The sequence below is a fragment of the Geospiza fortis genome, unplaced genomic scaffold (assembly GCF_000277835.1).
Source record: "Geospiza fortis unplaced genomic scaffold, GeoFor_1.0 scaffold171, whole genome shotgun sequence".
NCBI classification, from domain to species: domain Eukaryota; kingdom Metazoa; phylum Chordata; class Aves; order Passeriformes; family Thraupidae; genus Geospiza; species Geospiza fortis.
In genome coordinates, this window is record NW_005054313.1 from 6927943 (window position 1) to 6955339 (window position 27397).

Sequence of the window (27397 nt, forward strand, 5' to 3'; positions counted from 1 at the left end):
TTGCTCCTTTGTAAACAGGGAAGTTCACTAGAGAGCAAGGCATTTAGTCCAAAAAGAGTATTGTGAGTGAATATGCAAATTCAACACACACCACCAAGGTAAGACCCCTCATTAGCCACTGAAATGTCTCAGAAGTTAAGGGCTTTTGTGTGCAGGGTACAGCACAGCATTCTCCCAAGCACTCATTCGCTTTACAACTTCCCCTTGAAAAATTCTTTGACAACCAATAGTAGCATGGTTTAAATCCCAATCTAGGTCAGAGAGAAATTTGCAACTATATATTGGTTCCTTACTTTGTGGTTTATATTTTTGCCTTTCTTTTTGATCAGGATGATAGAAACAACATTTTATTAATTCTTAGTAGGATTAAAAAAAAGTGACATAGGAAAGGTAATTATTAATCCATTCTGTAAGAAAAAAGAAGAAATCTGATTGTGAACTTACTGGTATTATCTAACCAGTATAAATAGAAGTGCACTCAGAGAAAGCATAGAATGACAAACCCATGATGAATTGTTAGGGCATGTTGAGTTGGTTCTGTCAATGCCTGCAGTCAGATGATTTCACTGGCTGTGCAAGATGAAATCTCATATTTCAATGTTTAAGTAAAAGTGTCAAAGTTCAGCTGGAGCAGGGACGAATACAGAACAAATTTTGTGTGTATTTGTAACTAGGGCACCACAGCAATAGAGGAAGCCAAAATGAGCCAGAAAAACAAAAGGAGTTTAAAGGAGAAATTTTCCTTGAAGAACAGCTTGGTTAAAGAAGCCCTCTCAGAGTTCCTGGGAACTTTTATACTGATAGTAAGTGTCAGATGCTTTTTTTTCTTCCTACTAATCTAATGTTGGACAGTGCTTGTAAGGGGACATGTACGTTTCCTTGTACTGTGCCAGCAGCGAGGCTACAGCCTGAGCATGCACAGCCTGAATGAATTGCTCCTCTGATGGTAAGTTTGTAATTCCTTTCTTCACCCCATGTAATTATCACTGCCTATAAAAACCAGATTGTTTTATTTACTACAATTGTCTGATTGGTATTAGATTTCATCTAGGAGTGGAATTTCAGTGAAGGAGCACGCTCTGAACAATCCAGATATGCACAATGGATGTTGTTAATACTCTCCTGTTTTTTAAAAACTCAGCAGTTCATTTTATGCACAGATTCAGTTTACATTAACAAACATATTGTACTGCATGTTTAGAAAATTTTAGTTGTTTTCCTGTGAAATATAGGAATTTAGCTTTATGATTTGTCGTGAATTTATTGGGAGTTGCACTGCCAAACCTTCAGAGATTTTTAAAATTTTTTTGTTTGTACAACATAAATTATACATATATTGCTTGGTCCTATAGTACTGATACAACTTAGATAAATAACCTAAATTTCCCATTTTTTTTAACCCCAGATTTTTATTTTTATTTCTTTACCTAATTTCTTGCACAGTTTTTCTGTGCATTTTGCACTGGGACTGTGACTCACCAGGGGAGAGAGCAGGCTGTGTAGCAGAGCTAGAAGTCAAGCAACTAGACTATTTATGCCAAACTTTCTTTCTTTCTCCTTTTAGTGTGGACAAAGCAGTCTTGCTTATTGCTAAATATTTCATCACAGTGAAAAAAGGAAAAAAAAAGTAGCAGGCACAGTACTGATATAGGTTTTATAACTGTAACTATATTAGCTAAATTTCAAGTAAGTAATCTAAAAATTCCAGTAGCTCATAAAATACTGGAAATTATGGTCTTTACTACAGTTCAGCCAACTGAAGTGCACTGGCACTAAAATAACATTATTCTCAAATTTAATACCATCCATAAGATGTTATTACAGTAAGGAGCACATTTAGAAGCAAGGAGCACAGAGCACTTTACAAACATTAATGAATTAAATGTCACAACACCCTGGTAAGGAGGGGAAATGTCATTATCTTCATTTTGTATATTAGCAAACCTGATTACAGGAGCCTGCACAGGAAGCCTGTGGCAGAACTCTGAATATAACCCACATCACCTGACTTCCAGTACTCTGTGCTTGCCACAAGATCCTCCCCCCTCTTTCCATTAATAAAATTAGGAAAGAGAAGAAAACATATTAAAGTGCAGATTAGACAGCAAATGCTATTATTTAATATTATGCTGCACAAGGCTAGAAAGGAAATGCAAACCCAGATCTTATTTTCTAGTATATTCACCATATGAGTGTAGTAGAAAACGTAGAAAGCTACAAAATTGTTGTTGACAATCTGAGTTTCTAATTTCTCTTACCCTTTCTAGTTCCAGTCTTGGTTTAAAGATGAAAGAGCCTCACCTGGCTTACACTGCAGTTTTCTCAGTGCTTGCATACCTCAGTTTGTGTTTAGACTGCACAAGATAGCAGCAGTACCAAGTGTTTATTGTGAAGAAACTGCCTTTTCTGCTGTTGTCTTAGGCTGCACAGGGGGAGTTTAGGTTACACACCAGGAAGAAATTCTTCACTGAAAGACTGATTGGGCACTAGAATCACCTGCCCAGGGAGGTGGTGGAGTCACCATCCCTGCAGGTGTCTAAAAAAAGACTGGACATGGCACTCAGTGCCATGGTTTAGTTGTTGATGTGTTGTTAGTTGATAGGTTAGACTTGATGATCTCAAAGGTCTTTTCCAATCTAGTTTGTTCTGTGATTCTATTTATGACTGTTGCTTTTAAACTGTGTCAGCTAGTAAGCACTTAAAGCACAGATAAATATTAAACCCTTAATTTGAATTGGAGCTAATGAAAGAGCCACCCTGGTAAGTCAGAGGATAGAAATCTTTGAAAACCAGCATGTATGCAAAAGAAGTTCTAGTGCTAGGATAGCATAAGAACTGTGTGTTAAAGCTGTTACAAATGGAGAGGAGAGTTCATGGCCTACAGCACAGTTGATTCATGTCTTTGCTGAAAGCCACTTCGGGTTGCTGTGATGCGGTTTAGAAACTGTGGAGAGCACCTGTGCCAGGGCGCGAGGCTGAGCCAGCAGTTCTGTTAGCCACAGGCTCTGTCTGGAAGCCAATGCTAACTGACCACACCCAAATCTGGGACTCACTGCTGGGAGTTAGCCGGGTGAAATTCCCTCCCTCCAAATCAGCTATTTGTAATTTTTCTGAAGAATAACATCAGAGGCCACATACTAATAGGAGCCTAAGCTACCATCTTTGGTAACTCTCAGTCTTGCAACATTGTTTTCCAAACAGGAAATCTAGAAAGTGGAATAACTCATCAGAGAAAAACCCAGCCTTCACCTCAGGGTGTGGCCTGCAATGTCGGACAGATTTGACACAACAAGCCCTGAGAAAGGCACTGGGCACAGAGTCTGGATAAAATCTCCCAGTCAGCCCTACTTAGCATGCTGCACTTTGCCTTGCAGCATGGACTCAGAGCACATAGACAAAATTCTTTCCAGGTGAAAATTAAGTAGAAGGTGAGCACCAGAATGACAAGAAATGTGCTGTGCAATCCATTAATGGATGCTCAGTCCAGTGAATCAGATTGGAGATGTTCCAAGCAATCCCTCCTGAGAGATCCACAGGTTCTCAGGTGCTTACATTATACAACTTGATAATACAGGCACAGCCCACATGAGCCCTGCTCTCTGCTTAGCAAAGCACCCAATTTTGCTAAGAAACATGAAACTCCAGCAGCCTGGAAGCATCCTGAGCTGGGAGAACACCTGCCTGTTTGTACCCTGGTGGCTGAGAGCCCAGACTCAGACAGTTTCAGCCTTCTGCAGATGAGACTGGCCCAAAGGTCTCCCTTGAGGAAGAGCTCTCTAGGGAGCTTTTAGTTCTCCATCACGTTTACTCGTTCAGTACATTTCCTCTTGGGACTTCTGTGAGTTAATCTGGGGACAACACCTGTGTGCTAGCACAAAAGAGTCAGGAAGCCATGCTGCAGCAGATAGATGGTTTATGTGGCTTTTTAGTGAGTCTGGCTGGAACTCACCTATCCAACTGCCTCTCTGCTTTTAATCATGCCCCTCTCCATACTTCCTCTTTGGAACTTGACTGCATTGCTCTCAACCAAAATGGGATTTACTCTGACTTACACCATTAAGTATATCTGAATTGAAACAGTTCCAAAAGGAGATGCCAAATAGGCCATGTGGCTTCCTTTAACAGCTACTGATCACCTAACACAGTTTCTATTTCATTTTCACTCTCAAGAGCGTCTTACTGAACAGAGTTTCCCAGAAAGGAGTTGCACAGGAGCCAGGATCTCCAGAGACCAGAGCTGCATTCACTTCCTTGCTGAGACAAAACACAGGCTTCCATTTAGCACATAAATACAAGTGGGGAGTCTATATGCTCCTAATATATAGTTATATATATATATTCCTATATACATGTTCCTATAAGCCTGGTCTCCAACTGGAGGTGGGGAGCCTCTTGCAACTCCCATTGAAGCAAATGTTTGTGTGTGCTTAGAGGATTTAAGGCACAGGCATGAACTGAATACGTGACAGCCCTGAAATAGCTCAGCTAATGTAGAAGGCTATTTATCATCAAAATATTTTAGTCTTGTTTTTATATTCTGACCACTTCATTATGCAAGTTATTGCTCCTGTTCTGTTGCAGAGTTGAGTAACTTCAGAAAAATCTTCAAGATTAGCATTACATAGATTTGCTCAGTCCATAAGATTAAAATTTAAACCATTTTTCTGTATCTACTTTTGGCCCTACATTCCAGTGCACGCTAATTACAATACTGCAGGGTAACATATGTCCCTTATTCTAAACATGCATTAGAATTCTCATTACATTATGCTACCACATGAAAGAAAAGATACTTAAGGAGCAAAGGATCTAAAGCTAAGTGTTTAACATTGAACACAAAACCACTACTTAGACATTTTAAACAAAGAAAAATTCCAAGTCCTAAATTTTTTTGAAAAGGAGAATTTTTTTTAATAGGATGAAATTACAGCAAGTTTTTTCTAAGATAAAAAATTAAATATCAGCACTTTCTAACAGCTTGCCTTGTTTGCCATCAGCAATGAATTTCCTGGAGTACAGAATCTTGTATAATTAGCTCTTAGTGAACTTAAGTTTGACAAAGCTAGATAAGAGAGTATTGAAACTTATTTATAATTGGTATTTTAATCTATCACTCAATTTTTAAAATATTACATAATGCTACAAATATCATGAGCCTTAGCAGTGTTTGCACTTAGAAGAGCAGCTCTTATGTCAGAGATCCATACATCTGGGTCTCTAGCAGCAAAAATATAGTACAACCAATAAATAATAGATGCCACCCATGAATCTAATGTTATACAGTTGCATATGTTTTGATGGCATTGCATTTTGCTAATGATTCTGGTGAAGACATACAAACTCTTCTTTTTGAAACTGTATTAAATCAGTATTGCAAACAGAAGACAAAGTGTTAACAAAGACCCTTAGCTGTACTGAGGTTAAGGAGCTGCTCTTGCATACTGTTGTTATTTTTGTAATCTTATTATTATCAGGGGTTTTTTTTCTAGACAGCCCTTCTGTTTTAGAAGTCATTCTTTAATTCAGCTGAATATTAAGCAGTGTGAAAAATTTGAAAGGAAGTTTAGCTAATTATTCTTTTACCCCAAAATATTTATGGCAGCAAAACATTCTGAAAAATCATGGCAATCTTTTTTTTTCCATCCAAACTTAGTTTTCCCAGTATATGACATTTCAAACTTTTAGGTGACTCAGATGTTGTGTTACATGAAAGCTTTGAAGAAAATTATCTTCATTTCTGCAATGTCAGCCCCAGCACATAACTCTCATTGTTTCACCAAGAGGTTTCAGTAAGCTGAACTTAATTTCCCAAAACCTTTTTCTGTGGATACCCTTCTCCCCAGAAAGTTTCATCTATAGGACTGAAGCATAGGCACCTCTGCCTGAGACTTACAGAAGACTTGCATCTTTCCAACATTCAACTGTGAGTGCAAAACTTGAATTTATGTTTTACAGACACAAATTTACAAGGTGTTTTTTCAAAAGTTTCACCAAATAAAAGAAAGGTAATAAAAGTAATAACTTTTTAAAGCTGTCATAAACAGTTGGAGAACAGAATAAAAGACAATAAACGTAGTTTGTGCTACGTGAGTTTATATCTTTGTGATCTCAACAGTTCAATAAAGCATTCTGGTTGAAAGGGAATTCTAGGGAGCTCTCCAATCCATGGTCCAGTTTAAAGGCAAATGTGACTCAGTTCCTCTAACCCAGTCCTCACAGGTTTCTTTACTATTAAAAGTATCCATCTTCCTTTTTTTTTTTCCAACAGCAAACAGCTTAGGTTTTAATTATTCCTAACCATATACTCCTAACCATGAGGGCACAGCCCCCCCTGTTTCTGCAGCCAAAGGAAGGAGTAAAAGAAAAGGAACATGCACCCTTAGACTCCAAGGAGAGGACAGAAATCCTCCTTTCTCAGAGTCTGCAATGCCCACTCTTGCACACTTTCTCAATGCTACAGTTCCCAGAGTTGGTGCAGAGAATAAACATATTTTAGGTGTTTAGAAAGATTTAAAGTTTGTCACTTGGGGTAGGAAGCAAAGCATCATAGCTCAAGAACAAATGAGTAAGGTGGGAGGGAAGCAGCACCTGAACAGATTCTTTTCCTCTTCAAGGCTGCTAGATAAGATTTGGTTCCTTTGCCTGGCGTTTTCTTTCTAGCCCAGATACAACAGGCACTGTTTCACTCCTGAAAGTTTGTGTCTGAATATTACATTTCATTTTCTTTCCTGAATTTCTAAAAATTATTAAGAAAATAAAAACAGCCTTCAGTAAAGAAACTGACTCAAACCAGTTGCCCTCTGTAATTCAGGAAAGAAAAGCATTTAGCATTTCAGGATGGAGTGTGCAATATTAATCATAACAAAATATGAGAAAATGCAGACTTTTGCATTCTCTCTAGGTGATTTCAAACTTTTGTCTCCTATTTCATATGCAAAAGCAATAACAAAATTTAAAAGCATCAGTTTATATAACACACCATAGTCTGTCCCTCGATATTTTCACTATTTTTTCCCCACAAATCAATTTGAACCTGATATTTATGATTTTAAAGCTTTATATACACAAATCATCCAAAGTTTTATTAAATTTACAATTACGTCTCCAAGTAGTAATGTCTCTTTCTGTCACTAGAAAATGGTTTCAAAATGGCAATAATTTTAAGGCTTATGTCTATACTATTTAATTAACTAAATGTAAGGGCTTGGGGGTTTTTGCACCCCTTATTTATGAGATAGCAAGTCTGAAAAAACATTAAAATCCATCTGAACCCAGGAGGATATTGGTTGTTTCCCAGAAGAACATCAGGAGAACGGATATAGTGACTTTTTATTGCCCTAAGCTTGATTAAATCATAATGTACAGAAATCCTCCCCACCCCACCAAAACATTTCATTAATGATAAAATAAGAGCTGTGACTGGTAAGCTTGACTGGTAAGCTGTATTTTTTATCTCACCTTTAAAAGTTCAAGTACTCTCCGATTTAACAAAATATAGCAAATATTAAACATTAAATTGGATGAGGACTGGTCTTTCCTGAAAGGGTTTTCCTGTAACCTGAATTCTTGCAGAGCTAATGCCCTGAATTTTAGAAGATCTAACATGTCTCTCTTTTTGTTGCTTTTAGCCTTACTGTCCCTGTTGAAAGAATGCTTAGGAACCCTGATTGAATTAAGATCCTATGTAATACACAGCAAAAATACATCTCTATGTGGAAAAAGTTTCTAATATTATAAAACATCTTATTATGAAATTCAGTAGGTAAATTCTTAAGCAGACTTGCAGACTTCCTTTGTAAATGAAGGGAGTGGAAATGAAAGTGAGTTCTAAAACACACTCCCTTAGGAAGACACCACCAATTTAGCACGCCTCAAAGTAAAAAGCTTATTTACTCTTTTATAAGTAGCTAATCCTATCTGGAAATATTAATGTTGGGTAGGGGAACTGCACAAGCTTACAGTACACCATGAAGAATGCTGTGAAGTTTTCACAGGCACAGATCCCTACCTGCACAGAAGGGCAAATACAGCCACTATTTTTCTAGCATTTCATGATTGAAAGTGAGCGGTTTATAATTATTTTTTTTTTGCACCTGCTGACTGTATTCCTTATAACACATTGAATTCCTGTACTCATGCACAGCATCATCATCTGTGCAGCCACTGAGGCCACACTCTGCCTGCAGGGACACCTGTGGAACCCCCTGCAGGTGTGTCACCACAGCTGGAGCTGGGGATGAACAGAGTCCAGCACAGCTCATTCCCTCCACACTGCTCAAAACTCAGCTACCTCTTTAATGTGACAGTCAGAGGGTCTGCCTATAAATGCACACCACTCCTAGGACTGATAAGAAGGGGGCTTTTTTATATAAGCATTCCTTAAGATGTCTAAAACTTTACTGGCCATGTAGAAAAATAGATTCCCTAAAATTGTGGTTTTAGATCTTGCAGAAAGCCTATTTACACTGAAAAATGCTATTACAAGCATTTGGAAAAATCCTGAAAATAGTAAGATGGAGGCAAAATGATCTTTAGTCTCTCTGATGAGTGGGATACAGAAAATCCTGCAAGCTTCCAGACAGTAACAGGACCTTACACTCATTGAAGGCCAGTTGTTTTCCTTTCCTAACATTAGCCTTGTTATCCAAGACAAAGAGAATGATCTAATGGGCTATGGAGCAAGTTTTTTTGGTAGAGAGGGTTCAGACAGCTATTCCACACCCAAGCATGTTCTTCAGGGCAGTAATGATCTTATGAACAAAAAAAAAAAGTCTGTGCTGGAAGTACTCCAGTAGTTTTAAGCAGATCAGGCTATAGACAACTGCTAAGAAGAAAACCTGGCAACATAAGATAGACAAGATAAGATAAAGAGATCTGGCTGTAATCTATGTAAATTAAACTCCCATTTACTCCATGTGCTTCAATCAATGAGTGATGTGGGTACAACTGATGGCTGATCTTGGCCTAAAATCCTAGAATATTTAATTACAACTCAGTGATCTAGTTGGTCTTAACTCAGTCAAGCAAAGACTTACAAGGTATTAAATTGCTGCTGTGTAATTACACGATTAGGTGATAGTTTCCAGTTGCACCAACCTAACTACAGTAGGTATGAGGCAACTTTTCTCTCTCCTTCTTAAAAGGTCAGCAAATGAGAGAGTATGACAGTGACACAGCTCAGACCTGCAGGCTCAGCTCCAGTTTTCCCATCCCTGGATGGGCACACACTGATTGTGCCTGCAGCAGCATTTAGTCATTGTACATGAGCAGGTCCACTGAGTGCAGCTGTGTTCCAGCTGGCTCATGTTTTCTCTGTAGAAGAGAGACTGGTTAGCACAGAAGTGGAGCATCTGTACTTGTGTATTTCCCTAAGACGTGCAGAGCAGGAGCTACAATGCAAGAGGACTGCACAGCTGTTCTGTGTGACTCTCCTCAGTTCTGGTAATAAAGGAAGGGAAGCCACAGCCTCCCTCCGTTATTTCCTTCTCTTTTCTTGTGAATTTGTAGTTGATATACATAGATGTTGCTATCTCCTATCCTCCTATAACCATCTCCTCTACCCTTGTTCTCTTTTTCATCATCCTTACAGAAAGATGTAATGTTTTCAAAAGAATGGCCTTTGAATCTGCAAAACTTTGCCTGTGCCATTTCAGAACACAAGTGCACACCACACTTGTAGATTGAGCTGGTTGCCTGAATTCAACTTGCACCCCAGTATGTGCAGGGGCCCAGAGCAGCCTACTGAGCTTGCTCTTCCATCTGAGTCATATCTTCCCCAAAATCTTGCTTGGTGCAGTTTCTGGAATACTCCATTTAAGAAATCTGGAAAGTGATGACTAGAGTATGTTAATTCCACATCCTGTAGATTCTTATGAATTCCACCATATCCATTATTTCCATATTAAACATATAAACACATTAGGAATAATCTCATATGAAGTTTAAAAAGAGATGTCATTTCAGCTGTGACCAACTCCACTGTGTTATATTTTGGTTTGCTGTCTGTGCATTTGTGCTGATCACGTGCATTGCAGGTGAGAGCAGGGCTAACACAAGCGTGCCTCATCTGTTGCGCAGTAGCTTGCACTGTGTCCTGGAGCTTTTAATTACACAGTCCAATAAACTGTGGCTATCTAACACCACCCTACCCTTACATAACCAGAGCTGCAACACTCTGGCACCAGTGAGTGTTTTGTTTGCTTACCTGATTATGACCTCAGGCAAGGGCTGCACCTGGGCATATGACACAGTCCCGGGGCACTTAGAAACACCGTCTGCATTCAAAAGCTGGTTAAGAGAGTAACTTTATTGAGAGCTTTTCTGTCACATTTTGGCATCAGCTAAAACCTTTGGGGAAATAATGGAAACAAAAGTATGATTTTCCTGTTTAAACTGCATCTATTCTAGCAGGGCTTGCTTGTTAAACCTTGATTACCAAATCATTTTGGTACAGTCAGTCTATTTCTAAGGCAATACAGATTTTCCCATTACTTTGCAGTTTCTGAATTCAGCTGCCTTGCAACTGAAAATAAGCAATAAGGTTGCTTAACATATTTCTACTCACATCCCAGAAATTGCATTATTCACATCACTTACAGCTGCAGAGAAGCAAAAGTTTTCAGACTACAGAAATTATTTGAGAGCTTCCATTGAGTATTGGCTCCTTGTTCAGCAGAGCACATAGGCATATATTTAAAAAGCAGATTTTCAAAGACACAGAAATGGATCAAGCTAGTCTATCTCAAACTACAAGGTTTTCGTCCCTTTGAATATCTTGCCTGTCATCTTTAATAGGCTCTAAACATATGCTTGAAGGTAAGCAGAGGCTTTCAAACTGAATAAATATCATCTTAAGCAAATATTTAAACCTGTTACTGAACTTTATTCTGAGGAGAACCAACAAAAATCCCAAACTAGTTTAAATCCATTTAGAATTCTTCAATATGAATTATTTAGATATCTCCACTTCAGTTAATTGTTCAAGCTGCAGAGCGAGTGAAATATTTTGCTAGAGCAATATATGATATAAAGTCAGCATAACAATAACACACAATGTAAATACCAGAAAGTTGTCTCAATCCATAGTTTGAGCACTTACCTCACAGAATTAATTTCACTTTCAGATGCGGAGTTTTGTTGAAGAGGCAGTGCCATCTTGTTGGGCTCCAAGTTCTGATGAGTATCCCCTCATTGTGCCTGAGAACAATTTTCTGTGTGGAGAGAGGTCCTCATTAGCAGACATTCTTCCCTGTGACAGAGACAAGGAAAATAAAAAGCAAACGTGCATTGCAGCAAAGGCAGCAATGGCACACACAACAAATTCTAGCAGAGTTTCAGTATTCAACAGCATTTGCAGCTATACCAGGAGAGCAGAAGTCACAACCAGTAACATTTGACAGACACAGCTGTGATTTGACACTTGTGTTTCCAAACACAGGCTCTGGGCTGTGGGTGTGTGGGCCAGGCCGTGCTGAGCCGCGGGGCGCATGGAGGGCCCATGACTGTGTCGGTGGGCTTTGCCATGGCAGTCACCATAGCAGTGTACGTGTCTGGGGGCGTTTCTGGTAAGTGACTTCTTTTCTTATATAGCATTTATTGCTACAGTGTTAAGGCTCCCTTGTTAAAGGGTTTCCAATTCATGGTATAAACAATCACGAGTTAGGAACAGTAAGCATCCTTACAGCACAGTCCACACCAGGGTTTTGCGAGTAAATCTTGTGTGTTCTAATTTCCTTCTCTTCTTTGTGTTTGACAAAATATCCCACCAAATTCTCCAGTGTGAAAACCTTGGCAGACCTCTGGCTTTTATAGAAAGTGTTCTATGCAAACCAGAAATCTGCTTGGTGTTGCTTTGAAAATTCTGTCAATAGAGATGATCCTGGGCAGAAGAGGCACTGTGTTTAAAGAAATAACCACAAAGAGCAATCCAGCAGTCACCAGATAAAATGGTGGCCAGCTACACAGAAAGCAAAATGACCCACTAATGGGTATGTTGAACAGGACTCACCTTACAGAATGCAATTCATTTCTTCATGTCCTATGACTGGCAATAACAAGTCTGTTCCTGTCTGATTATTCACAGAAGCAGCAGACCATAGAAAGCAGAAACAGCAGAAAGATTCAGTACCAGAGATACACTCAATGACACTGTCAGTGTCCCATCCCCCTTATTTCTGCTGTAACACTTGCTCAAGCTTATTGGTCAGGAATCTCTCTTTAGCTGGAGCTAACTAACCAGTGTCCACAGGTGCCATATTGGAGGCTGCCTTGTCTCCTAGCGTCACCATTCAATTTGGCCAAACTAAGATTGGAAACATTAGCATAACTACTTTTAACAATTGAAGTCTTCCTTTAAAATAGAAAATGATGGGTTTTAAGAACAATGCTGTGCATGAAAATATACAATACTTTGTGTTGTATGCAGAGTTTATATTAAACTTTAAAGCATATGGTGCCCTTGTACTCCAGGTCTCATAAAGGCATTTCTTACCCTTTATAAGAGGATCAAGTTGGTCTGGACAAATTTCTTTAGGTTTAATTAGGACATTAGAAATAGTTGCTGTAACAGAAATTACTGTGGCCATTTCTCTTCTCTTTACAAATTCTTTTACAGAGGCATCATGCAGAAGGTTTCCATTAGAAAGTCTCACATTAGAAAGTGCTCCAGGTTCTACAAAACAGGCAGTCTTGTCACTGTCATTGACACAAACCAGAACTGTTCCTTAATATCACACAAAATTAATTCAGCAGCACATTCCTATTATCTGAACAACTTTTAACTACAGCTCTGGGTTTACATGGAGGCAGCTAAACTGTTCTAATGCAGTATCATGAAAACAAACCTGTGAAGACCTGTCCTACATTTGCACCTTTAAGGGATATTCATGTCCATCATTATGTAGAAAATTAGAGTTCAACCCCAGCAGGGCAGAGCAGTTGCAGATGTTGCAGTATTGTGCTTCCTGTGTTTTTCCCATGACAAAGGATTCTGCATGCAGTGCATTTTCTCTGTGAAAAAATAGGAACAGATATTTCAACAGGCTGTTATTATCCAACACACGATTACTAGTGGACACTTCAGAATACAAGTTCCTATGTAGAATTTTTTAGCAATTTCTGTGGCTCTTGGGTCAAATTCTCATGTTTAGGTACTGCTAAAATATTTTTCATCAGTTCTTTATGTAATTCTAAATTAATGCTAAAAAAATATATAGTCTGCATGACTGGTGAATTTCAGTTTTTTATTTAGGAAAATTCCCCTTTTTAATTTTCCTCCATCCAGTGTTCCTCAATATCTAGATAATTTCCCCTATTTTATCCAACTTAGCATTTCAGAGCCATGACTGGGATCACTGCAACTACAAAGGAGGAGTCCAAAGTGAACTTTTTTTCTAAACCAGTGGCACAGGAACCAAGAATCTTGTAACTCCCTTATGTCAACATGAGAGCCTTCAATTAGACTTTACCTTTCCATATTTAATGTTAATTAGGCCTCTGTAATATTATTATAACTTGTCCTGGCCATCATAGTCACCCTGTATTATATACAGGTGGGGAATAAAATCAGGTGTTGAAAGAAAGGAAAATTATTAATTCCAGCCAGAGTAAGGAACAAAAGACAAGACAACAATTAATCAAAATTCCCATGAAGGGCTGTTAAATTAGGTGCCATCCATCTATTTGCTCTGTGCTGAAGAATTTGAAACACAGTGAGGAATTCAGCTTTTAATTCAAGACTGGTGCTACTAGGTCAGCATTTGGAAATGCTACAAAGAAGGTTTTATCCAGCTTGTTATCTGTGTTTGTCAGTTCATTATGTATCAAAGGTGCCTGGATTTCATAAGATAATGACTCACTGACCTGAAGTGCAAACAAACACAGAAACTGTACACAGAAGCCCTTTCTCCATCACTAATCTCTGACAGATAAAGGACATGCTCTTTCAGTTATTTTACCAAAGACAAAGGCCATTTTTTTCTGATATTCCTACAGACTGAAATGAGCCCTTATCTGGAAAATAAGCAAAGGCTCCTATGTCTTTGAAAAATGTGGGGCTTTTATTATTTAGTATTTATTACAAAGAAGTACCTGTTCATTTATTTGGGAATTTGTGTTTCTTAAGTAGGAACCATGTATCTGTAAGCAATGAAATTTTCCAGGAGCATACACCTTTTTTGTTGACAAAAGATGTTGAGAGAAGAGACCAAATGACATAATAAATATATTTTAGAAACTAAAATTGCCATGAAGAATTCCAATGTTACTGAAATCTTTTTCATGCGTGAGTTCAGATGTAGCTACTCCTGAATAAAAAAAGGAAGGAAGTTTCACAGGAAACTGAACTTTGTTTCAGCACAACTATTTTATTAGTTTCCTTATCGTGGACCTTTCGGGAAAGCACAAGAACCAGATAGAAACATGGTAAAGGACTATGCAGTCCTGCCCCCAGATCCCATCCAGGCACTGCTCACCAACAGCCAACATGAAACTGAACACCCTGACATTATTTGACTTTGTCTCCATGAAAACTGAGTTCCTAAGTAACCCCAGGTTGTAGACAGGGACACAAACATGACTTAAATCCAGGGCACTCCAGAACTGTCTCAACATACAAACTCAAGCCAGTTACAGTCCTTAATCCTAATATGTGCTTGGGATACTAAAGGAATGTTCTTCTGCCCCAGTTTTCCCCTAAAAATAAAGCCAAAGGCCTCAAAGAGAGGGAATACATGCAGAATAAGGGACCCTCCCATCCCAGCCAATGGGGCAGGTTACTATTTTTCTGGAAAAGTTCTCTGTAAGTTACATACTGCAGGACAGCAGTCTGAAAAAGAGCACAGTCCACAAGCATCAAGAGTAAAGATGGATCTTAGTGGCTTCTGCCCTCCCTCCTCTGATTTCATCCAACTTGTTTCAGTTTAATTGCAGTGACCATTTAACTGCAAAATAACATCTAGAAAACCATGTACTGTTCTGGTCTTCAAAAGTGCCCACATTTTTACAAATCCTTCACCTATTCTCATGTATCTGAGTCATCCACATAACTTAATTTTTGATTTATTTTTCAGGTGGTCACATAAACCCAGCTGTTTCATTAGCCATGTGCGTGACTGGAAGATTAAAATGGACCAAATTACCAATTTACATATTAGCACAATTCCTGGGAGCATTCATTGGAGCAGCAGCTGTCTTTGGGATTTATTACAGTGAGTACACCTTAGACATGCTCACAGGACAAACTAGAGGTCAGGCAGTCTCTAAGGCCCCAATTTTTCAATGAATGTCAGGCAGGCAGAGGACTCTTGTTCACACAGGGCTAATGGCAGGAATGAAGCTACAAAAAAGCTACAAAAAGAAGAAAGGAAAGAGCATAAAGAGTTTGAAGGGAAAAACAATGGCTTGAACATTCCAGGTATGCTACAAATTTACTGAAACACTTAATACTCCAGGAAATGTTCTGATATTTAGAAAAATTATTCATGGGAAATCAGATACTCTGAGATCATGTATTTCTCAGTAAGGATTTAAAATTACTTAATAGCCAGGATATGGGGCTATCCATCTTCCAGGCAAATTAGAAACATTAAAGACCTGCTACAAGTGCCTGTAGGCAAGAATCACCAACATCGTTCATTGAGGCTACAGGATATGAGATCAAGTCCCTCCTGACCAAACCTCAGACCACCCTTGAGAGGTGACTCTCCAAGGCAATGAACTCCAGGTACAGTGATAAACAGGTCATATATTTGACAGGGAAAAAGAAAAAAATTCCCCCTTATCCTTGAGGCACAGGGTTTTTTACACAGTGTACCAGAAAAGGGAAGAACAGTAACTGACTGATTGAATCCACTTGGTTGGATCACTTTCTTCAACCAACCCCCTGCTCCAAAACTCTGCTTCCAGAGCAGAGCCCAGCCCATCTCCTCCAACATCTCCCTCCTGTGGGCATTATGTCTGCAGACCATGCTGGGTCTAGGTGCAGCAGAGAAAGAACAAAAATGGAAATGCCCCTTGTATGTCAGCTCAGGGCTCAGTACCCACAGTAATCCCAAAGAGGAAAATCTTTAGGAACAGTGAGAACTGCTTTGGGAAGAGTTGTTTACTTTTTTTAAGGTTAGTGTTAGAATTTGGTACTGGAATTCTAGAACAGGATTTTCATCTGAATTTAAGTTCTCCTCAAGCCTGACAGTGAGAATTAGGGCTGTGGCCATGATGCAGCAGTGTCACCATATACATAGGGTTGAGAGGGGAGTCACTGTACTCAGCCACAAGGGCAGCAGTAGGGAAGGGAGCCAAAGCAGGAAGCTTAGGTCTAGGTTAGGGACATCTTCCTCATACGCAGGAGTGCAGGATTTTCTCATATCCCTATCTCTGCTCAAGTCCTTCTCTTGCTCTAATTAATTTCTAAATCTCTTCTGTAGTTTTTACTTCCTACAACTTGTAGGACTTTCACACTCTTTGAGGTTCACTGAAAAGTAGTCACTGGTAGAAAAACAAATATAGGAGGTCATCCCTTTTTTTCCCCCCCCATAATAGTTAAATGCCACAGAATTATCTGACACTTCAAATGAGAGCCTGATCTAGGCAAACAACCGAAATTCTCTGCACTTATGTTGTGGCTTTAAGCAAAGCTAGAAAAAAACAGAAAAAAGGAGAAATAGATTTATCTGCTAGGTTTAGGAGGAACTTACCACCCTCACCACAACTTCCATGGGAGATGGGGAGCCATTTCTTTATTCACAAGTATCATCTCATCACCAGATCCACTAATAAAATAATGGATTACAGTTTGTTACTCATGTCTGTCTATGAAGATTTGAGTATCCCATTTAATATCTTCCTAATTCTAAAACTGCACCATTGTCAAACAGAATAGCAGTACTTCCTGCTGGCTGGGAATCCACAACTGCACCATCAGGATGCTGTGCATCTCTTGGGTCATCATGAAAAATGTAGCACATCTTGCAGATAACACATCTGTACTCAGAAAATGCTCCTTGGCACTGAGTTTGGAGCTATGAGCAGGGGAAAACCAGCCCCATTTGGAAAGCTGTGGTACATGAAACAAGTACTTCAAGGCACAGGAGGAGAAATGAGACAGAAGGGTATGAGGAGTACATCACCTCAAATCCAATAATGGGGCTCCTAGGAAAAAAAATAATCAGAGAATCACCAAATTGTTTGGGTTGGAAGGGACCTTAGAGATCAGTTTCAGTTGAGAACATGAAGTGCACAGACCTATCACATAAATTCCAGTTCCAGAAAACCTAGAAAAGTTCATGGAGGAGTGCAAGCAGTTGCTGGCTTTTTTCTACAGATGCCTTTATGGAGTACAGCGATGGAAAACTTGAAGTCACAGGACCAAATGCAACAGCACAAATCTTTGCAACATATCCAGCTCCCTATCTGTCCCTTGTAAATGGATTTGCAGATCAGGTAAGCGCACTTGCTATCTTAATTCTACAAATTAAATGTAAAAAAAACTGTAAAGCCAAGCAGTAAACAACCACACATCTAAAAAGTGTGCCAAATCTCACCATTTCAGCCAGATATCCCCTTGTACAATACAATGAGAATGCAATGCTGTTTGCAGGGGATTACATTTTAGTAATATTTTACAAGCAAAATACTTTCAAGTTGTTCATTCTCATACATCATCTTAATTGTTACACTCAAAATGTCTTTAAAGCAATATATGTAAGAGGTTTTGCTCAGCATAAATCAATGTTTCTCCATAAATCTCAGCAGTCACGTCCACTTACATCAAAATCCAGCCCATTTTGTGGACCTATTATTCCTTAAATAATGCTTAAGCAGGCAGTTTAACACACCCTGAACAACTGAGTTTTCTGCTTCCACAAGCCTCCTCTCTAACCTTTTTTGCAGATAGATTTGTAGTATTTATTTTTCAAATGAATGAATCTGAAAAATCCTCAACTTCATTTCTAAGCTTTGTCCTTTAATTCCACTTACACAACAGCAAAAAATGACGTTTCATATCTTTTATATACTCCTAATCAACTTACCCATCTTCTTCAGGAATACATGAAATAAATACTGCATGAGTAAGTTATGAAAAACAAGAGACGGCCTGAACATAGAAATTCATTACGTAAAAGATTGTGCAATCTGGCTTCAAAAAAATCTAAACACTGTTTTGAAGTTTTGTAAGAAAGACAGTTCTGATTTTTGGATCAGTCAACAGATTTTCCCCATGATATTTTTTACCCATGCATGTTTCAAAACAAACTTAAAAGCAGATGAAAACCAAATAATTTTTAAATCCCTCAAACTTCTTCAAATCAGTATAGAAATTGAATGTTTTGACATCGCTGAAGCTTTTGTCTGTTTTCCCATCAAGTTAATTATTAGCAAAATCAACATTGACAAAGCATTTGATTTAAGCAGAGCTGTACTTGCATTGAAGTAATTCCAAGAAAATTTCCTTCATCAGCTCAATTAGCATATGTAGTTCAGAGTTCATGGTACAGTTATACATGCAACCCTAATTTGAATACTTCCTAATTTTAGCTGTTCAGTTTTGACTTGACAGATGTCACTTTTTCTTCTGATGTTTTACAACACCTGGATAAAGAGATGCTTATCTAGTCTAAATTATCAGCATAAACTACAGCCACATAAAACACTTCTATATCAATGGAACTGATTGCATTGCTATAGCGGCAGAACTAGCGAAAATTGAGTCAATAAAAGTGTAAAATTGACAGGGAAAAAAAGAAGTGGAAACAAAGCATTAGACCTCACACAGGAGATGCCTTTTAAATCCTCTTGTTGCTGCAGATTTTTTTTTTCAAGTTTCCTCAGCACATTTCTTGTCTTTGTCTTTCAGCACAGATATCAAAACTTCTCATTACTGTGAAGTAGAAAGGCACTGAGTTCCAAATTTTGCTATTGCATATAGTGGGATAAAACTAAATACCAGCCCTAAGCCACTCCAATGCACAAAGCTGACATAGCCCCTCTTTTCATTATTGGGAAGAATCTACATGTATTTATTCAATATTCTTTTCTTTGCCTTGGCCAGGTGATGTCAACAGCTGTTCTTCTTCTGGCTATATTTGCTATTTTTGACACCAAAAATAACAGTGTTCCCAAGGGCCTGGAGCCAATTGCAGTAGGACTTCTTATAATTGTTCTTACTTGCTCCTTGGGAATGAACAGTGGCTGTGCCATGAACCCAGCCAGGGATCTTGGCCCAAGGCTCTTCACAGCCATTGCAGGATGGGGGATGGAAGTATTCACGTAAGTATGCCTGGAGATGAAGCCAAATGCTCCTGGCTAAAAATGTTTCTAGGAAAGTAAGATCCTGATTCAACATGGTACCAAGTCATACTTTATATACATACAGGTAATTCTTTGCATACCAGAAGCAGCCATTCATGCACTTTAAGCCAGATATCCTCTAGGAACCGGGCTTTAAAGAGGATTTCCTGCTCCTAGGGCAAATCAAACATGCATAATCTCTAATATCAATCATTGTTTCAAGAAGACCTTTCCCAAAATATTAGAGCTTCTTAGAGGTCACTGAAAATATGAGTGCTTTCTTCTTGTGTCCTGCAGCTTTCAGGGGAAAAAAAAAAACAGGAAAGAATTAGGTGGAAATATTTATTGGGTGCTGTAAAAAACAGAGACATATCAGATTGATTTAGCCTATGATTACTTCTGAATTACTGCAGAAATATACAGCAATCTAAAAGCCTGACTTCCCGGCTGGGAGTGAAGGAGTGAATGGAAAAGCTCCCTTCATTTTCCCACATTTCAGAGCCCTCTCCAGTCCCTGTGTGCACACACACACGCTCTTGGCTGGCCCAATGCACAGCTAATTAGTTGCACATCAAATCCACATCTTGCACGTAGCCAGGATAAGAAGCACTCTGGGGTATCTAAGCAAGAGTAATCTGTCATCAGGAAGCAGATATTTTGGGTTATTTCTGTATTGTTTGTTTTCCCAGTTATTTACAAGTAGGAATCCCCAGTAGTACTGCAGGCCACTGGAGAGATCTGGTTAGTAGAGATTTTATTTTAGCAAGAAATAAAAGAAGCACAAATAATCTCTATTTATTCAGTATGATTTCTATTTACACAAATCATGTACCTTATTTGAGGAAAGCTGTAGCAAAGCTTTTCTTATACAAGAAAAAGCCAGGCATGGCATAGCTGGGACAGGCACACAGCCACACCACAGAGCCAAGGCTGGATGTAGCCCAGCTCTGGTGAGAGATCAGCTCATTGGTCTGGCTACATCCAAACCTTTCCTCCCCAGCAGCTCTTACCACTGCACCATGGGACTGCATTTTTTTTTAAAAAACAAGAACACACAGAGCAACAGCCCACACTCAGGATTCTCCTCTCTCACAGCTGTGTAATCACAAGTAGTTGTTGCCTGTGGTATTAGCTATTGTGTGAGTCTATAATCAGTAATGTGTTATGAAGTTGGCTATTACATTCCTGAAAGTTTGGAAGCCTGATTGTATTGTGATCTAGTCACAGAATACCTGTGAACTCCCCTTCTCTCTAAAGTATGGTCATACTCATTTACATGAAAAAATTTACAAGAAAACTCAACATCTACACCAATATAGACTCTCTCCAAGCGTAGTTTAAGGTTTTATATGAGAGGGAATGCAGTCCCACTGGAAAGACCTTGTTAAGAAACTTTAAAATGTGAGTATAAAAAATAAGATACAAGATCTCTGATCCTTGCCAGAATAAACTTACAACAATATAAGGGATGCAAAAAAATGAGGAAGAAGTCTTCCTCCCTGCCTTCAGTTGAAAGGCTACAGCTATAACCAAGTCCAAGGGAATGATACAACAGGAATATGTTCTTATTTATTTACTGCACAGATCCAGGTAAGACTTAGGAAGACCCTGAGCCTTGTTAGGTAGCTGGAAGAGCCACAGAAAAAGTCCGAATGATTGTAGTTAGGATCCTAAATTGCCTGATTGCTCTGCTGTACCTGAGCAACTTCAAGTGGTGCAGCAATAGTTGACAAATAAACCTTGGATATCTTCATTTAAATGGAATTCACAACCTTGAGACAGGTGTTTAAGCTCTGTAGTAAAGGCATGTCCAGGAACTGGGAGCTGAGCATGAAGCCTCCAGAGAGACATGAGGGGAGTGCTGAACAAACTGAGCAGCAGGAAATACTCAGGAGACACTGAATGTCCTTTGGAGGAGGATGGAAGCATCTCCCAAGGCAATTGAGTCCATGGTCAAGCATTGCCTACAGAACAGCCAGGACCACCAGGAAACCCTCACTTTTGAATAGATTAGATACATAATAGCAAGCCTTTCTACACTGTTCCCAAGCAAATGCTATACATAGAGATAATTACCTCACAGCAAGAAATCCCCTCTTCCCTTCTTCATGCTATAAGGTATAGTAAATGCTGGTTTTATTATGTTCTCAGGCAGGGAACTGGACTGGAAGGGAGCACTTCTGCTGGACCATGGAATTGTCCAGATGATAGGAAAGCATTTGAGCAGGGATTTTTGAAATGTTGCTGTTACTACATTTTGCACTAAGACACCTGAAGTAGCATTTTTCCCAAAACCAAGCCCAAAGACACAAGCTATGGTGTGGCTTCCCTAGCCCATGCAGATGGTTTGTTTTGGTTAAAGGATCCCCTAAGAAAACCAAGAGTCTTTCTAAAGCACAGGCTTAATATTCTGATCAGCTTAAGAAAAGTTTGGGGAGTAAAGTATTGTCTGTAGTGAGAAAACAGCCAGAGCATTGAGCCCAAATACCAGACTGGATTTTGACAAGCAAAACCGAGCTTGAAACCGCAATGAGAGAGAGAGCGGTAGGGCTCTCCAGAGCAGTATTTGGCGGCAGCATTCGAAGGCAGCCCGGGCTAGCCCAGCGCGGTTCGGCGCGGTAACGCTGACACCTCGTGGCCGCCGGCACCGGGGACACGGCGGCAGCGCTGAACAGAACTGCACCGCGGGAAGGGCCAGGAGGCCAATCTCTGGTTTGCACAGGCATTTGGGTGCCAAAGCGGCCGCAGAAGTATTTAGCATTCTTCCCGGGGTGCAGCCCTGCAGCCCGGACTACCTCACGAACTCCCTTTCCCGAAGCAGCCCTGCAGCCCGGATTACCTCACGAACAGCAGTATCTCCCTTTCCCGCGGCAGCTGGATAGTGACAGGTGGATCTGCAAGTTTAAATTCCCCGTCCCTGTGGCTCAGATGCTGTAGTTTCCCGGGAATTCCCGCAGCCAAGCTCAGCTCTGCTGGCCAGGCCCTCCTGCCTCCTCCCCGCACACGCAGCACCTGCCGATGGCAGAGGCAGGGCTGGGCGCCCTGCTAAAAAAAAGCTGTGTGGGCACTGGGGCACAGCCGGGGGCTGAGGGCACTGAGGGGCCTTTGCCCATCTGTGCTTGTCACAGCCAGTTCTTGCTCCTGTGCCAATGACACTGAGTGCCACAGAAACCCCTGCTCGGCTTGGTCCGGGCTGACCTCACTGCAGTTCTGGCAGCAGCCTCCACAAAGGCTTCACACCCAGCAGCTCAGCACAGGCTGTCCAGCACACAGCTGACTGCAGCTGCTCCAAACACAGACCGTGATTTGGAGAAGGTCATGCAGGAGCTGAGCAGGCCAGCTCATGGCACAGGCTGAGAGAAACCTGCCAAGAAACATCTTCATTACACGCCCGTGCAGAAGAATACATGCAAATACTTGATAAAGCTTTTGTTCTGCTGATTAATTCAATAAAACATTAGTCCATGCTTGTTCCAGAAATTCAAGTGCTCAACAACCATCCGTGATTCAAAACCAAACAGATTTATAAACTCAATAAAACAACATCAGAAGTTATTTTATATCCTCAGGGCCAAACAGAAATAATTCCAAAGGTAAAACATACACATGCAAGGCATTTCTGAACAAGCAGTAATAGTATAATCAAGAGGGCACCAATATTCTCCCAGTTCTATTCTTGCATTGTGACAAACACAAGTTCACTTCTGCATAAAGCTCTACAACTGAGTGCTGAACAACTATCCTGACAGTTTAAAAGTTCCCCTGTAGCTTCCTGTAAAGTTCCTCTTACAGATTAATTTGTCCCTTTGTATTTCTGGGAGGAAAAAAAAAGCTCCTCCATTTTCAATAAGCATGAAATTGAGGTAGCTGGATTTTGATTGGAGACTCACAAATTCAATTAATACAGCATGTTATCAAATCAAAACACCTTAATGCATCAGTACAGTTAAGAGACACTGTGCTCTGATATGGATATTCAGTTATTTACTGTCTGAATGTGGACTTCTAGGAAAATGAGAGCAATTCTACCAGCCCAATATTCCTGCATAAAAAGGTTATTTATTGCTTTATTCAGTTCAATAGTGGAAGTCTTACTTTAAATATGCCTGTAAATCTACATACTTAAAAATAACTCTTAGTAATTGTGCGAATGTAAACATTTCAGTGGAATCAGCATGCAGGACTTTCTTAGTAAATACAAAGAATTCTAAGATAAAGTTTTAGGTGTATAAAACTTCTAAGCATTTATTTGCCTCTTGCTGAAAGACACCACATTTTAAACACAGAGATAAAATACTACATCATGAAATATGAATCTTGACCACTCCAGTCAAGGATAATCAGCTTTACAGTCACTCTATTTTATTACATTGCTTAAGGTAAATTTACTCAAAATTCAGTTTAATCTATTACATTTGCCAAAAGGAAGATGGTATAATACTATTGCAGGGGTGAACCTGGCTTATTTCATGCAGATGAAATAAGCCACTTTTGTAACATCCTGAAAATCTATTCACAAGCATCTGGGGACAGCACAAGTCAAGATTGCTGGGCAATAAATATGTGCCCTTACATTTCACTGCAAGCCAGTGAAATGTGCTTTTCACAAGGGAGAAATCATCCACTGTTCCCACATAGACATGCAGTAAAAAGGCCTTATTTTCTAAAATACAGCAAGTGCAGCACACAGACCAACATGTCTGGTGCTTCTTATTTAGCATTTCCATCAGAACCAGCCTGGGTAGGGTGGGGGTCACCCATTTACAGAAATGTGAGACAAAATAGAAAGGTCTACAGTATAGCAAGTGGCACACCACTGGATCTGTTCAGTGACAGAAAGGTGTTCACCAGAGTAACAAATAACACTAATTCTTGTTCTTTTTGTCTTACAGGGCTGGTAATAATTGGTGGTGGGTTCCTATAGTTGCACCTCTGCTGGGAGGTGTACTTGGAGCAATGATCTATGTCATTTTTATTGAAATTCATCACTCAGATCCTCAGCCAGGAGAAGAAAATGATGTGCACACTAAATATGAATTGACCAATATGGCATAAGAAGAGAAGAATTTTCTGTCATTGTGTTGTGCAGTTTTTATGCAAATGGTTGTTTGGACCACTGTATGAAACCCATGTCTTGATTAGAAATTCACCTTTCAAAGCAGACATTCTGTACAGAAGTTCACAACTGAAGTCTTTCCATGAAACATTGGGCTGATCATATTCAAAATTGGTATCTTGAGTATGGGAAGGCTAAATTGTCCTTTCCATATGGCTTTTAGGTCAAGTTATTCTAGATGCAATTGTGGTGAGATTATACACTGACTTGTTAATTCAACTCATGTGATCTTAATCATGCTGTCTAATGAACTGAAAATAGTTGAGATATTGATACAAAACTGCATGTATAGCTAGTTAATGAGTTCAGTGCTGAATTAATGTGCAAGAGCATCACTCACTTCTTAAGAGTGGCTCGCCTAAACATTTAAAACAATACTCAAATTGGCTAAACGCCAATTGAAACAGTTTAAAATAACTTTACTAAAGTTTATGGAGCCACTTCTGATCAACAAGAAATCAACTCCTCAGTGATTAGGTTTAGTAATTCACAATATGATCACAAAAGGTAAAAACTGCTTGTTGTAAGATCAGCACCAAAGAGACAAAGGGTAACTTCTGCACAGGGTCTTCACAGCATTAATGCTTAGTTATTTTTAGATTATTTACTTGGCCTTTATGCTACCCAATATTAAAAGCCTTATGTAGAATACTAATCTGCATCTCTTCCGCTGTGCTTTCTGGATACAATTCATTCCTGTGGAGATGGCCCAGCAAGGGGCTGATGCTGTGCAGAGGTCAGCACAAAGCCTAGGTCTGTATAAGCTTTAAAGAGTCCTGCTGCTGCTGATTTATATAGGTGGATTTCATCTGCATTGTGGGAGCAATTTTTAATGTGGGAGCAGTAATTAAAATTAGAACCTGGTCTCAGAGCTAGTCCTAGATCTGAATTCCCCAAGGAAGGCCAGATCCACATCAGAGCTCTGATGTGTGGTTATCTCTCACTAAAGAGAAATGGTTGGACATATCCTCCTTCCTAAATATCCAGCCTTGAAAATGAAATTATTTCTGCTTAATCATTGTGAATTGAATGTATTCAGTTAAAACAAAGTTTATTTCTATTATGTATGGATCTATCCATGGTGGTGGTGGTGATCATGAATAAACAGACATCTGATTCAGCAATGCTCCTGAGCTACTTTCATGGCTAAACTTCACAGCACCACTCAATTCACTCATTTCAGGGTGCTCTTCCCTTTGGATTTCTAGAACTCTGTTCTCTCAAATTCCACACTGCATTCCTGATTTCACCTCTCAAGTGAGGAGCCCTCTGTGCTGCCACTAATAGCCTGTGCACTTTGGTGCAGTATCTGCAGAAGACGTTTACAAAATACCATGGTCAGAACCTGCCTCAGCATTTGAAGCAATCAGGCCTTGTCACTGCTTGTCTTGATCCCACTCCCTGGGATGCCATGCCAAATTCATGGCAGCAAAGGAACAAAAATAGCAGATGAAGCAAAGCTCTGCTTGCTGCAGCTCCAAGTCAGATCTTGCAGCATACTTGGGGGACTATAATTCAAATTTTAATCATGTTTTTAAGAAAACTTACATAACTGTAATGAGCTCAGGCTGCCCAGAGACATATTAGCCCTTTGCAAAATGCTTATTTAATTCAGTCTCTCTGTTGTGGGTTAAATTCTGCTATATCCATGCACATTTGATCCATGCATCCTTGTATCACTGGCTAGACAGTCTCAGGAACAAGAAGGGAGAGCTTATAGAAACAGTTCTCAGTCTGAGCAGAGAAGACTCTAAAGTAAAATGTGAAAATTAGTCCTAATTTTGAACCTTTTCTTGGCAGCAGAGACAAGCTAGATCCTCTGTCCTGTGTATTGATAAACCACATAAAGCAAGAAGGGGTGCAAATGCAGTTGCAGACAGGTCCTTTGGGTTCCCCATCCTTGCAGTGAGCTCTGTCTCTCCCCCCTTGGCTGCCCCTGGGCAGGAGCACTCCCAGGTGCTGCCAACCTTCTGTGTCTGCAGAGGGATTACAGAGGTAGAACCAGTCTGAGGGCTGCCCTCAGCTCGGAAAAGAACTCTTTCACTGACACCAACATCTAATATGAAATATCTGTGCAGAAAATAAAAACAAACAGCTGATTAACCAGAAGTAACCAATTACATCCAAAATGGTAGGGGCAGGTTATCACTTGTGTTAGAATTTTGCATAGTCAGTAGGCTCCATATGCATCACAAGATTGCCTCTTTAATCCACCATGGAAAACATGGGAAAAGGAGAATACAGGTCAGGAACGAGAAAAAAGACAGTTTATTTATCCAGCCTACTCAGGGACTAGCCCACACTCGCTGTATGCCTGTGCATTGGCCAAGGTACATAAAGTTGTTCATTTTCTCAAAATCCTTTTGATCACAACATGTTCTGTCTAGAAAACATAAAACCTTGTTTCTCCTACTCATGCCATTCCTATGCACAGAATTTCTGAGTGACATTTACTTGCCTGAAGTTATTAACATGCAAATCTTAAGCAGTGACACACTAGTGTGCTAGCATAACAATGTCTTAAATATGCTCTCAAATTATTGTCAATTCTGTGTTTGCTTAAAGAATTTTTAATTAAACATTTGATATTTTGTAAATTCTTTAGGGACACATGGTATTAATACCACAATTCATCCTGGATTCACAAAAGCCATAATTTCATTCAGTAACAAGATGTTATAGACCAGTCAGTGATTGAAAATTTAAATTTCAAGGAATGAATTCCTGCTTTTGGGACAAACCTCAGCTGATTCTTTACTACAAAAACATAATAATGTAATTGGAACAATAACAATCACCTCATTCCATAAACTTACACAGACATTTGCTGTTTTATAAGAAACAAAACAGTATTTTGACTTTGCTTGAACCATGCAATTTCCTAATATCAACTGATATTCAGTGGTCACACATTAAACTAATAATAATAACAGCTGGCAACATTTTCTCTAGCTGAAAGATATTTTGATTAATGAATTAATAGTAATCAGTCTTGAT

General features: G+C 39.5%; 1 protein-coding gene across 1 annotated transcript; it reads left to right on the plus strand.

Annotated features, from left to right (window-relative positions):
* The first annotated feature begins 572 nt into the window (after positions 1 to 572).
* Positions 573 to 25500, plus strand: AQP9 (aquaporin 9). Its single transcript, XM_005419673.2, has 6 exons — positions 573 to 803; positions 11438 to 11564; positions 15069 to 15206; positions 17318 to 17436; positions 19046 to 19263; positions 24177 to 25500. The coding sequence occupies exons 1-6, from the start codon at positions 702 to 704 to the stop codon at positions 24337 to 24339; spliced, it is 867 nt and encodes a 288-aa protein (XP_005419730.1). The 5' UTR covers positions 573 to 701; the 3' UTR covers positions 24340 to 25500.
* The last annotated feature ends 1897 nt before the right edge of the window (positions 25501 to 27397 follow it).